This window comes from Anas acuta, chromosome 2 (assembly GCF_963932015.1).
Source record: "Anas acuta chromosome 2, bAnaAcu1.1, whole genome shotgun sequence".
NCBI lineage: Eukaryota > Metazoa > Chordata > Aves > Anseriformes > Anatidae > Anas > Anas acuta.
In genome coordinates this window covers 103,981,798-103,995,238 of record NC_088980.1, presented here as the reverse complement: position 1 = coordinate 103,995,238, position 13,441 = coordinate 103,981,798, and the positions used below count along the sequence as shown (strand labels likewise).

The 13,441-nt window shown below is 43.9% G+C and overlaps 1 protein-coding gene across 3 annotated transcripts in view; it reads right to left on the bottom strand.

The window, feature by feature from the left end:
• Positions 1-3,435: 3,435 nt before the first annotated feature.
• Positions 3,436-13,441, bottom strand: part of TMEM241 (transmembrane protein 241) — a 49,841-nt gene continuing 39,835 nt past the window's right edge. For 2 of the 3 annotated variants that reach the window (XM_068671441.1, XM_068671440.1), the window contains exons 14-16: positions 10,592-10,738; positions 6,758-6,822; positions 3,436-4,135 (exon numbers count right to left, since the gene is read on the bottom strand). In XM_068671441.1, coding sequence (XP_068527542.1) covers positions 4,075-4,135; positions 6,758-6,822; positions 10,592-10,738 — 273 coding nt within the window. In that variant the 3' untranslated portion in view covers positions 3,436-4,074. The remainder of the gene's footprint in view (positions 4,136-6,757; positions 6,823-10,591; positions 10,739-13,441) is intronic. The other variant, XM_068671442.1, reaches the window with a different exon arrangement.

Genomic DNA, 13,441 nt, shown 5'->3' with positions numbered 1-13,441 from the left:
CTGGCAAAGAAGGCAGAATTCCTGTTCTTAAAGCAACTGATTGATTTTGTATTATCCTCATATATTTCTTTTTCCAGTTAACTGGGTAGCAATGAGCCAGAAAATTAAAAAAATATTTATTTTTAGTGTAACTGTAACTATATTGATTTACATAAGGCTGCCATAGGAAATAGGAAGAGAGGAAACCAGTATGAAGGAAAGGGAAAAGGGAAAGACACCCCAAACTCCAAAACTTGAGAGAATGTTACCACTGAAATCCCATGCATGCCATGGGCTCGTTCTACTGTTTGTCTTTAAACCATCGCCTGGAAAATGACGTCAGAATCCTATACAGGGGCGTGCTTTTGGAGTGGTCAGAAATATTTCGGAGTACTTTGGACCCTCCTATTGAGGTGAGACAGCCACACTGCCAGCTCACGAAAGAAATCATCGTGAAGAGATTTCACGAAGTCTCTCGGGGAAGGAGACCAACAGAAAAGACACCATTGGCTCTTTGAGAGTGCGTTTCCTTCTCTTTTTTTCCCCTACAAGCCATAAACCTTTACAGTCTTTACCTTTGGATGAAAGGGCTACAGGGAAGGGCAGCTGGTGCTGTCCATTTCCCGGCACTGCTTGGAGCCTGACAGCTGCAGGAGGTGAAGGGTGTATCGTGACCGACTGGGAAACAGATTCAACGTGCATCAGTTTAGGAGGCACCGTGGTTTATTAACTCGCAGTGGTTTATTGAATCACGTCGTGACAGGCTGGCGTTTCCTCTTGTTGAGGAAAGTCGCAGCGTTTCCCCGGCAGTCGCGCTTACGGCCCCAGATGCTGGGAGCCAGAGGTTACGCAGCAACACCCCCGCTGCTGTCCCCTGCGTTCGCTCCTCTAAAATCAACTTTCCGTGATTTCAAAGAGGACTTTTCAAGCCAGAAACGGTGCCCTTGTGTCACATTTCCATAAACAAGAAAAATTAAAAAAAAAAAACACAAGAGAGACTTTGAACCAGAAGTGGCGCCCCTGTGCCCCGTTTTCGTAAACGAGAAAAATAAAAAACACACGAGAGATTTGGAAGGGAAGGGACAGTCACTTTCTAGCTTTTCCACCCATTTCTGTATCGGGAGGGTGAGGGTTCCCCCGTCCCCGTTTCCAGTGGCACTGCCCTGCAGCGCAGCGCCCGCCCTGCTGAAGCAGACCGCTTCTCTCTGCAGGTCTCAGAACCGCAGAGGGTTTGGTTTATGGGTTTGTTTGTTTGCTTTAAGCTGATGGAAAACAATACAGACGAGGCTTTTTCCATCTGAGAGGCTGCAGCAAGCGACTCGCCCATAGGACGTGCCTGTTCGCAGCACTGCGACACGGCTGAGCCACGCGGGCTTGCATTGTGTAAGGCTCTCGAGATTTATTTCCTTTGGTTACAGCCCATCAGGTCTTGAGGCTACGGCCATCGGTGTCAATCCCCACGCGGTCTGTTCTTCTTCCTCATCATCAACAACCAGCCCACGGAGCGCCCGTGCTGAAGACAGGGCGCAGAGATGAGTGCAAGAAGGGAAGAAAAGTTGCCGTGATGGAATTTGTATCTTCTGTGTCTGTCCAGCATCCGAAGCCTCTGAACAAAAATGGAGACACTAAATGAAAAAAAAAAAAAACAGCAAGGAAGGGGAACACTCCCACCCCAACAACCAAGAAACCCATCCTTTTCTCCAGTATTCTCCCCAAACAGCCACTTTTCTAGCAGAAAACAAAGCTTACACAAGGCCAAAGCACAGCTCTCAAAGGGTTACGCTCACACGAGGCAATTGCCATGGAAATAGTTACACAACCCTCGTGGGCTGCTTTAATCGCTTTCTGGGACTAACCAGCCATGTATTTGTAATGGGCCCTAATCAAAAAAGAAAGAAAGAAGCAACGCATTTTCAGGAGAAAATCTCTTCCCGTTTTATCTCCCGGCACAAAACTATTCCGACCTGTGCTTTTGCCAGTCCTGCCCCCGGTCTCCTTCCCCTGACCCACGCCTGGTCTCTCTACGCCGCCCCAGCAGATCGTACGAGCCTCGCCACGAGCCAACTAAGCAAGATAAGATCAAAAAGGTACCGCATGATTCAGCACTATCCCTGCCAGAGTGGTTTGATCCGAAGCAGCAGACGTGAAAGCAGCGCGATGAGGCAGCCACCAGGGATCCGCTTGCCCTCGGGACGAGCAGCACAGCCCCATCCCTCTCTGGTCCCACGCGCTGGTGGCCCAAGAGGTGCTGAGCCTGCAGATGGTTCCTGAGGTGACAGAGACTGGAAAAAATGAGGTTTGTCACCAGCTCAACTACAGGACCACTGCTATGCGTTTAGGAATCAACATCCTTGCGCCTGTGCTCCTTCAGATCTTTGTTTCGTGGTATCTTTGACTAGAAAAAAAAAAAAAAAAGCCAATTCAATGTAAATACTCTGCCTTTTGTTGGCTAAATTACTGATCAGAACTGTTAGCAAGTCTCGTGACAGCAACCTTAGCTTTGAACTTCAGAGGTTTCCTTCTTCAAAGCTCATTATAGCAACCCCGAGGTGTGGTTTTTAGCCTTGCGATCTCTCTCCTCCTGAGGCAGGGCTGAATTAAGGACCAGGCCATGGTTTCCTCAGGAAATTACCGCGTTGCTCTGTGTCACACACGCTGCTTGTGTCTGCTCTCAGCTGGGAGATGCTGCTGGGAGGGCCCCTCTTCCAAGACCAGCAGAAGGGGGTCTTCGACCTCCCACAGGGGTCATCCCCCTCTGAAGCAGGTCAGGCAAACGGGTGTTCTGGGGTTTGGTGTGCTGCTGTGAGTAGGACAAATGAGAGCATGGAAAAAAAAAATAATCCAGACTGCAACCTACCCGTGAAAATTATGCAAGAAGAGAGGTACACGGAGAGCTTTTCCCACAGCAGAGGTTCCAGCTCCAATTGCAAAACGGAGGCCATCACCTGGGTCTCCTTCCTGAGGCACTGCTGTTCCCCTCTCTGTGAGGGCGCCCCATTCCTTCCACTGACCATGAAGGAAATTTTTGTCGACTTGGATTAAGGGACTGCAGTTTAGATATCTAATGCCAGGTGGGACAAGTCCGTCTCCTCGTTGAAGATCTGTTATCAAGCTCCTTTTACCGTGTAGACCTTCCTCACAATACTGCCAAGCCAACATTTAATACCGCTTTCACATAAATTGCTTTCCCAGGCGCTAATATATCAAGGCTGATTTCTAACATCCATTAAGCAACCAGAAATTAAATTTAAGAACTCTTGAGATAAATTGCCTTAGACTCTTTATGACATCCATTCAAGTTTTATAATCTTTGTTGCCTCTTGCAACAATTCAAGAGACAAACCACTGCTGGGAACAGAACAATTGCCTCCACCCCTTCCAGATGACAAAAATTCACAGACTTCAAGAGGAATATTGGGGAATGGGAGGCGGAAAAAATACACAAACAGCAAGCACTACAGACATTGAGATTTATTGCTGATTTCCCCATTTGGCAAAGCTGTCAACCCACCGCAGTTCCATGAGGGAATTATCTCCAGAAGCCCCGTGGCCTTGGTCACTGTGCCAGCTCCGACGACGTGACTACAGACCTGTGCGCAGCGGCTTGCTGCTCTCAGAACAGTTGGGAACAAAGTCCGTCCTGCCTGATACTGAAATCAAGGCAGGATTTGGGCTCTGACGTTGTTTGGTATAACCTACTGTCAGCTTTCAACAACAAAAAAAAAAAATAAAATGGGAGCATCCAGTGGAGAATGCTGCTTTTCCTGAGTTCAGTTCCCTGTGCTAAAAGCTGCTACTGAGAGGTTTTTGCACAAGGCCAATGGCATGAGACAGCACAGTTTTTTCCTTTACCACATCAATCAGAAATCTTGTGCTTTGAGGCAAAGGCTCCTAATCATCCTACCAGCTATGCTGCCCTCTTACCAGCGCTATTAATAGCAAAGTTTTTCCTTCTTAATAAAAAAAAATAAAAATAAAAAGCCTTTTTCCCTGTGTTTGGTTGCACTTCTTCATTCTTGCTGCTGCATTTTATTCGTGATAGGCTCTCTAGGCTGCAAGTCAGCTCTTTTCCAGCTGCTGAGGTCTGGTTCCGCTTTACGTGCCTGTCCTTTCAGTGTACACAAGCAAGGCTTCTCCAACTCCACTGATCACAAGGCTGTAAACAAAGCAAACCACAAATTCAGCATCAGGCAAGTCCCTTTACTTGGTACAACGCCAAGCACACCATGACATTAAGAGAACGGTATTAATTTGTCTAAATGCATTTCAACCTAGAGACAGTATCCCAGGTGATTTCTTCTTCATTTGTCAGGATAAGAGACTGAAAAAATAAATGTCTTGTGTTACAGATCTCACCAGAAATTACCCTTGCTGTATGTTAGGGCTGATGGTAATGACATGAAAAGACAGAAGTCTACATAGAGAAGATTGCAGGTAGTCAGGAGAGTAACTATATGCCCACATGCCAGCAAGAAAAGGAAAGGAAGGCAGAAGGAGATGTAAAGCCTGGGTTTTGTGAGCTGAGCAGATCTGGAAAAAGCATTTTGCTCTGGGGAGCTGCCACTGGCCTGGCGAGGCCGGTAGAAATCCTTGTGTTTGCTGCTCTTTGCAAGGAAGCTGGTGGAAGAGAAGTGCCCTGGCTGAAGCAGCACGCGTGCCCAGGCACTTCCTTCCCCTGCTGCTCGCAGCACAGCGGTGGCTCTGACGCTTCTCGCCAAGACTCAGGCATGAAGCAGGATGAATGTCATAAATCCAAATGAGGACGAATGCTTTTTACAAACACAACCAGTCACTGAAATAATCTATCAACCCAACTGCATTTGTGCAGTAGTTAAAATCTCCCAAATCTTTCCTGCTATCACATCCGAGAGGAATATGCTAGGACACGGACTCTTCTCCACTTTTGTACCAGTGCAAAGCTAAGCACATTGACCTTTCATCTTAGCCTCATGGCTTAGTTAGATTATGAAACAGAAAAGCTCCTTAATGAACTTCATAAACAAAACAAACTTTTATGAAGTTCATTTGTAAGAGTGTTTTTTTTTTTCCCTCATCTAAAAAAAATGCATGTGAAGCTGAAGGCTCTGGTCTTTAATAGCATTACATTCGCTTATATGATTAGTTCTGGTGAGCTGCTTTAAAAATCACATCATTCCCCTTGTTCCTGGGAGGAACAAACATCGTACAGCCGTGACACAACGCCTCCCAGTTACACGGTAGGCAGCCCGGGGAGGTGGGTGCTGACAGCCTGCCGTGGAGACAAGAAGGCCTCCCCAGTGGGACTGCCAGCAAGGAGCTGCGAGGGCTGCAGGCTTGTCAAAATGATCGAAAACACACCCGTCTGTGTGCCTGAAATCCTGAAATCACCAACCACCTGAGCACTTCTCTTCGGAGAGGGTTAACTCCGCGTCTTGCCGAGATTTCAGCACCAGTTCTAAACACATCTCTGCATTAATGCCTCTGGAAGCTAAGGTTGGATAATGGATTCTTTTTTATCCCAATGCACGTAGGAAAAACTAAAACCAGGAGTCCTAGAAATGACTTTTTTTTTTTTTTTTTTCCTTTTTACGTGTTCTCTACAACATTTTTGACAAAGACTTTAGAAAAATAATCTATCGCGCTGTGGCACTCTAAAAATTAGATTGGCAATCCTACACAAAAGATTAAACTGTACAACACTATCCTGTAAAAATGCATCTGCATTTAAATTGTTTATAATATCTTATGTCCCCCGTCAGCGGAGAAGAAGAATCCCTTTCTGCAGGACTGGAAATTTCAGGTATGCACCAGCCCATGCAATCCATACTTAACTTACTTAACTGGATTACTAGGCCAATAGAAACAATCATTTTAACTTCGGGATGAAGCAGATCTACAACCCATGGCTGGATGCCAACCCTTTATTTACCTTCGGTTTACCATCTGGCAAATCCTTTGGCTTCTGTTTACTGTGGGAGTGACAGCTAACTGCACTTGCCCATCACTCAGGAATTAACATATGATATCGTCCATGACAAAACTGGAGCAATGCTAAAAACCTCCGTGATTAATGATCTCATGAGTGCTTTGCAGCTGCTATCATCTAAGAATATTTCCAGAGCTTAGCCAAGGCACTACCGAGGCACAAACAGTAATGGAACTTGAAAATAAATAAAGATACTTCTTAATTGTAGCCAGGAAAGCGTAATACTGGCCTAAGGGCAGCAAAGCAAAGTTTCTTTTAATGATACAGATACGTTCATTATTTATATTACTTTCAGTACCTAAAAACCTCAGGTTAGGCGATTCGTAGTGCGTGGCCCAATGTTACAAAATCCAGATACAGATTTGGAAAAAAAAAAAGTTTATTAGCAGTAGTTTATTTTTCTATTTATGCATTCACAGGATACACAGCACTAGGGGCTGTTCAGAAACTTGAATGCACTCTATCAGCTAAAAAGACTGTTACCAAACCATGACTCCTACGCTTCACGTCCAGTTCTGATTTATAGTATGACTTTGAGGAGGTCATTTATTTGCCTGTTGGATCCATTTATCGAGCTGTAAAACATGCTGAGTGAATTGTGGAGGTGCTTAACGTCCGAAATGTTCTCCCACAGAAGGAGAAGAAACACTCTTCCATTCATCTTGCTGTACCGAATCCACCACACCTGGTTCTCCTTACGTGCACAACACTACTAGCACTAATAGAGTTTGTCATTTGAAACGTATTTCCACATGCAACACCGTGTGGGAATTCATTTCTACCGTTAAGAAAAATGTTCACATGGGTACTTACCAAGAAATTGTCAGCACGTTAGCAGTCATGACAAAGAAGAGTGGTGATAAGCTAGCAGTGATAACCTGTAAAATTGAGAGGAGAAGAAAAACAACAACTTAGTGACCTTGTGATAGCACAAATGAAAACTGAAATGCTTTTGCTGAAATTAAATTTCCATATATGCAGACACATTTTTTTTTTTTTCACTTTGCTTTTATAACAATTAGAGTCCAAAAATGGACAGTCAATGACAGGAAAAATGCAACGAGACTATTCCAAGCAGTCAAACATTGCTGAAGGTGGAATTCCTCTGCAGAGGCACCTCCTTTCTCCCCTGCCCTGCGTGAGGCAGGCCAGAAGAGACCCGACATGTGGGGACATGAGAGTTGTGCAACCAGCTCGGAGCAAGAACACGAGGTATCCCTGGGAAGCACGTTTCAAACTCAGGTTAGACGGGGCTTTGAGCAACCTAATTGAGTGAAAGATGTCCTGCCCGTGGCAGGGGCGTTGCTCTAGGTGACCTTTAAAGGCCTCTTCCAACCCCAAACCATCCTAAAATTCAACGAAAACACACTGCTCATTAGGCCAGGAGGTAATGGAGGACATAATATGACAGTCACGTGCTGTAGTTGAAGTTTAACTCGTACAGAATGTGGGGCGCAGGGCAGGGAACTACAGCAGAAGGTCCCTTTACTGCACATCCCAGTTGGTCTGGTGGGGAAACCTGCTGGCTTTTATTTGACAACAGCAAACTGGACTGGGGAAGACCAGTCAGGTCCTGGGCTTCAAGAGCCTTACACTTCTGATGAGAATGAGAGCCTCAAATGTCCTGGGTGGAGAAAATGGGGACAAACGACTTTATATTTTTGTAGCACCAATCCCAGAAACTGCTAACCCCTGAGGTACGATGGTTTGCAGCAGATCCCTGTCTCAGCAGCTACGGAGCTACCACATCTGCAGCCTGCTCTCGGTGCTGGACATTTTGTTGCCAGATGGATAATGTAAAATGGAAAGAGTTCAGAGAACAGTGACAGAGTCATTAGATGGAGGAATTGATTTGCAGTCAACAGTTCGGATAAGCAGTGCCTGTGGGAAAGGAAGCCTTGGTAGTGATTTACAAATACTTGGGAAACACAAGCGCCGAGGAATGAAGGGAACTATTTAGGATAATACAAAGTTGCCCAAGGAAAATGATGAAATTAAGAAACCAAACATTTAAATAATTATCAGCTAAGATTTCCTAACAGTTGTTTGTCTAGTGGACTCCCAGGGGATGCAGCAGAAACCTCACTCCTTCATCTCCTAAAGACTTGTTGTAACATTAATACGTGTCCGGCGGGGAAGTAAATGCTTCTTCGTAGTAAGCTCTGTGCAATGGAGCTTGAGCCAACGATTTGTTAGCCAATACACACCACACTCACCACGGCTGTGTTGTCAAAGACAGGTTTGTGAGTCCACAGGTCACGAGCAGCAGCAGGAGAGAGGCTGGTGCATCGCTTCTCCAGCCCCAGCCTAATAGGTGGAGGGGGAAGGGGGCGATAATGTAAAGCTGGCGTGAGGCCACCGAAGGGCAGTAAGTGAGAAGGGACAGAAGTTAAAGCTGTGTCACCCACTCCGTTGTAGAGTCATGTTTATCAGAAACTTGAGAGGAGGCCAGGAGCAGAGAAACAGGCATTGAAGAACCCAGTGAGCACAGGCCTTATTGAAAACAATACCCCATTCTACTGCGATCATCCCAAAACTCTGCAAAAATGCTACTGCAGGCTGTAGCCTTTTGGACTTGCTGCCGAACACCCCTGTATTTCTGAAAAATTATGTAAGAGTGCCTCAGTGCCAAAGAGAAACAAAATGTGGGCTGGAATAGCACATGAAATAAGCATGGGCAAGAAAAAAAAAAAAAAAGAAGCAAAACAAAAGGAAAACACGCTGCTAAAAATGTCCACCTTTGATTGTTTGTGTAACGTGGAAAGGGGAAGCTAACCCTATCATTTGTTCCAGGGGAAGGCTCTGACATCTAGACATAAAGTTCAGAAGATTATTTTCCTTTTACTGCTCTTCAGCATTTCCTGAAGTGTTTTGAGTGCACGTGTACTTAGTTAAAAAAAAGAAAATACACCTACGTTGATGTCCTGAATGTCCTTTAGAATAAAAATCAGGCAAAGTGTGGTAATGTCTTTCTTCACTTTAAAGGTCACGGTTGTCCTCCTAGGCACTGAGATGCCTTAGGAAAAGGAACAAGCTTGCAAGACAAAGGAAACCAAGTAAAGGGCAAATTAAATTAGCAATTTCCAAATCTATCTGCTGAATCCTTTAAAGTAGGAGATGGAAAGGAAAATTTTCATTAGGCATAGCCAGCCTGTTTAAAGCAAAGGCCCCCGAGATTCTGACATACAGTCCAAATTCCACCTAATGATATGGACACTAATTGTACCAAATGATACAGACCGTACAGTTCAACCTCAACAATTTTAGACACAGGAATAGTTTCCATGAACTCTGGCTACCGACGTGCTTGTAGAAACTGTGACCATGCAAAAGCCATTTTAAAAGCATTTATACTGCAAACATTTGTACAAAATTCTGACACAGCTTTCGGCGATTAGGAAAAAAAATCTGAGTGCAGCATCATCTAACAAAACATTTCCATGTGAGCTGGAGTTGTTCTTAAGAAATCATTTCAAAACCTTTCTTGCTCAAAAAGAAAACAAAAATGGAAAAGAAAAAAAAAAGGGGGGGTTGCTTCTTAAAATAAACCATATTAAATTTACCACGTCACTCTGCTGTTCCGTGGAAACAACATGCATTGAAGGGAACATTCGATTAACACCTATTTACCTTCATCTCAATTATTTCTGTAGTTCCAACCGCTGATTCATTTACAAGTAATTTTGGAAGTAAACAAAAATTTGGGTATGACAGAGTACATTTGCTGTCTCCATCAGAAACAGTTCCAGTTCTTCACAAAATCTATCAGCACTAAAGGCAATAACTGCAGCCTTGCGAGGGACACAAGAGGCAACAAGACCAATGGCATCATCAAAGTGCTCGGTACCAGTGTAAGGTGCATCAAGCCCAAATACCCTAATACGTGGAAGAACTTGGTGCACAGTAGGAGCACATCCAAGATGCAAAAGTCAACCTCTCACAGGCAAGGAGGAGGCACTGGAAAGAACGTGCTCTCAGCACCTGCGTTTGTGAATCTGCTGAAGTGTTTCGTGAACGCACGGAAGCACTGTTACCACAAACTTAAAGCTCCCAAAGAACTTCGACAGGCTGCGACACAATTCCTGATGTGAATGACCCCCTCCTTTCTCCTGATCACTTTACAGTCAGATGACAACACGTGTTCAGAAGAGAAAGCAAAATTTGTTTACTAAAAGTTGTTTGAAAAACTTAGGAAAAAAAATCATTTATTTTTAGGAAAAAAAAAGACAGAAAACAGTTCTATAGGTAACAAAACAAAATACATAGGCTGTGTAATTCCTTGCTGAGGAACCTTAAGAACAGCAAGATTACAGCTGGTCCAGCTTCCCAATTATACCTACTTCTAGACCACCAAACATAAGGAAATTCTGCTAAGTCTGACACGTGGCTTAAAGACAGGAGATGACAATGGCACCTTTAGGATGCCTGGTTCTTGATGAAGCAGACACCTGGATCCTGGGAGATGCAGCAATGTGGGACTACACATCCTTTGCTGCCTCTCATTCTCCACCGAGCAGCCGTGACTGTCTCACAGCCTGCACGGCGTCAATCCTTGACCAGGTCAGCCCAGGCAGTACTGGCTAGACAAACGTTGTCATTCCTGAGCGAGCAATCACTGATCCCTTCCATCCCTGACCTCACGAGTACCTTAGCGAAAGATTTTCGAGCTGCAAAAGCTGGCTCTGGGTTTGGAGTATCTAACATTTCTGAGGTGTTCAGGAACATGTTGTTTATGTAGCCAAGAACACAGATGAGGCCATTTTCGGAATTTAAGTTCTGATTTAATCTTCCTATCTGGAATTGAAAGATACGGGGGATTTAGTCCAGACACGAACGCGATTTGTTAATAGTACAACTGTATCCGTACATACCACATAAGAAGTACGTTTCCTCTGATTCACTGCTAAACTGCAAAGTTAAATGTCACACAGTGCTTGCTGCAAGCAAACGCAGAATACTTTATAAAAGTTTTCCTGACTTTGTGTACACACAGCCAATCCTCGTAACCTCGCTTCTCCAAACTGCCAAAACCTCTGTCCTTACAAAAACGCATATTTTCTTCCAAAAGACAGTGTTTGGAAATGGCTCATCAAGTTCACTCACTGTTCAAAATAAATCTTCCGATTTATCATCAGGTCATCTTCTCAAAACAGCAGGAAAAGGCTTCTGATGTACGTAACCTTTGTTTTCATTCTGCTGGTGGAATTAAAGCAATGCCGAGCTTTTTATAGACATAATATTTGTTTTGCCCCTCTTCTGCATGTTTTAACCAGCTGCTAAGATAATTGTCAAAAATCGCCAGGGAAATGGATCGCTATTAGTGCTGCTGAAAGCAGCTACACCAAGATAATACATTAACATGAAAAAGGCAAAAATTACAGTGGGCAAGAAGCTGTAACAACACATTCTTTTCTTTCTCGAGGGACAGCCACTGAAATAATTTATCAAATGTTATTGTTACATCTCTTTTGTACACACATCTACTTGGCAGTAAGCGTGTGTACATATGCACACACATGAAATGCTCTGCGAGGTAGGGAGATTTAACAAAAAATATCCTCAGAACAGGAAAAAAAAGAACAGTTAATCTTATGTTATCATCTATATTCAATAATTCACATTTCCTGAGCTATTATTAACACCATTCCTCCTCGTTTACACGTGTTTTTCATCTCAGCTGGAGTAGAAGCCGTTTCTATCAGCTGACGACCATGGTACACACCTTTCCTTGCAAGATAGGGTGGGAGAAGAACTGAAGTCAGGAACATCTGCATTAATTGTGAATAAAGCAGGGGAAAGAAATCAAATACAAAAAAAAAAAAAATCACAGAGAAATAAATAAATACACTTTTTTACTCCAGTGGTTAACACTCAAAATAAAGCACCATTAACAGCTGTAGGTACTGTGCACAGAGGATCTCCCCAGGACTGCAGACTACATGAAGAAATCCTGCAAGCAGAACCAGACCAAAATCAAACTTGCATGAACTGTTTAATTTCAGGTCACTTTGGGGGTGATCTACCATAGAAATAAGAATTTCCCCAGAAGCTTTTGAGCATGTTGCCTATTACAAGAAGCATCTTTTATAGAAGCTCAGCGTCCTTGTAAACCATCTTTAAGGTGCCCAAGTCCATCTCTGGTTAAAAGAAATAAAGTAAAAGAGGGCAGAGCTCCTCCAGCCAACTCTCCTGTAAAGCCTCCTGTATCTACCAACACGTTGAAAAGACCTGAGAGAGATTTTAAACTTTGTTCTGAGGGTCTGTTGTCACCAATGAAAAGGAAAGACAAAACATGCTGCTTAACCCAACAGCTCCAGGTGATAACACAGCCCCTTTGAAGGAGCAGTGCTCATAGTTTCACAGACAAGGAACGATTTTAAGCAGCTTTCTGCAAGGAAAAATAATGAAATCTCTGGCCTCGAAGCACCAAAACACTGTCCCTTCCAAAAGGAAATGGCAATGCCATAATCCTGCCTGAACAGCTGAGCAGCCCAAACAAGGGAAGAAACCACTCAAAGTGGAAAAGGGGGAAAAACAAAGCAGGTTTTGCTGTTGGTTCTGCTCATTAGTTTAAAGCTAACTTGAGCATGCCTGCTGCATTACCCTTAGTCTGACCGAAGTGCAGACGTACCCTAAAGGCTTTTGTTCCCTGATGGACTTCACAGGAGGCTGCCACAGCCACCTTTCCAGCACACACCACAGCGTGAATTCAGCAGACATCGCAATGAATTTGAACATCACAGCATCCAGAGGTGAAATTTGCTCATAGAAGGTGGATTCTGCTCAGCTCTCCTGAAGCTGTGTCAGGAGGAGAAGCAAGAAAACCCTTTAACCCTTCCTGACACACACCCTGAGCAGGTTGTAAAAAGGATGGTCTGGTGATGCTGGCACCATGGTGACATCAATTTCACAATCCACAAAGCGTGGATCTGGCCACACAGAAGTCTTACCAGCTACAGCAGATTTCTTTGAGATCCTTTGCTTCATGTCTGCCTAAACGCCTGCGCAGATGTCCACCTTCCCTGAAGTACGTGTTCCTCGAAGGGGATTTGGTCACTCTGCTCTGCTCCTCCTCTGTGCTGTACTTCTATTTTTTTGAGCGTTGTTAAAATAATAATGGCAAAATCAATTTTGAACACAGTTCAAGAGAGCACGGTTAGCTCCCATTATTGTGACTCAAATGCAGCCAGTGCTTAAACACGCCCTGGCATTCGCACACTTAATGGGAAAGATAAAATTCAGTTCTGGCGTAATTAATCTATTTGACTTTCATAGTGATTAACTTCTCACCAGCTTAAAACCACCTACATGTTGCATTCAAAACATGAAACATGCTAAAAACAGGGGGAGAGTAGATTAAATAACAAAATCAGAAGCCTGCCATCTAAAATGTTTCCAGAACAGAAGCAGTATAAATGTTCTGTCTAGCAGAATCATCAGATATTTTTAATTTTATTTTTTAACCAACAGCCAAAAGAGCAGTCTCTGTCTCACAGA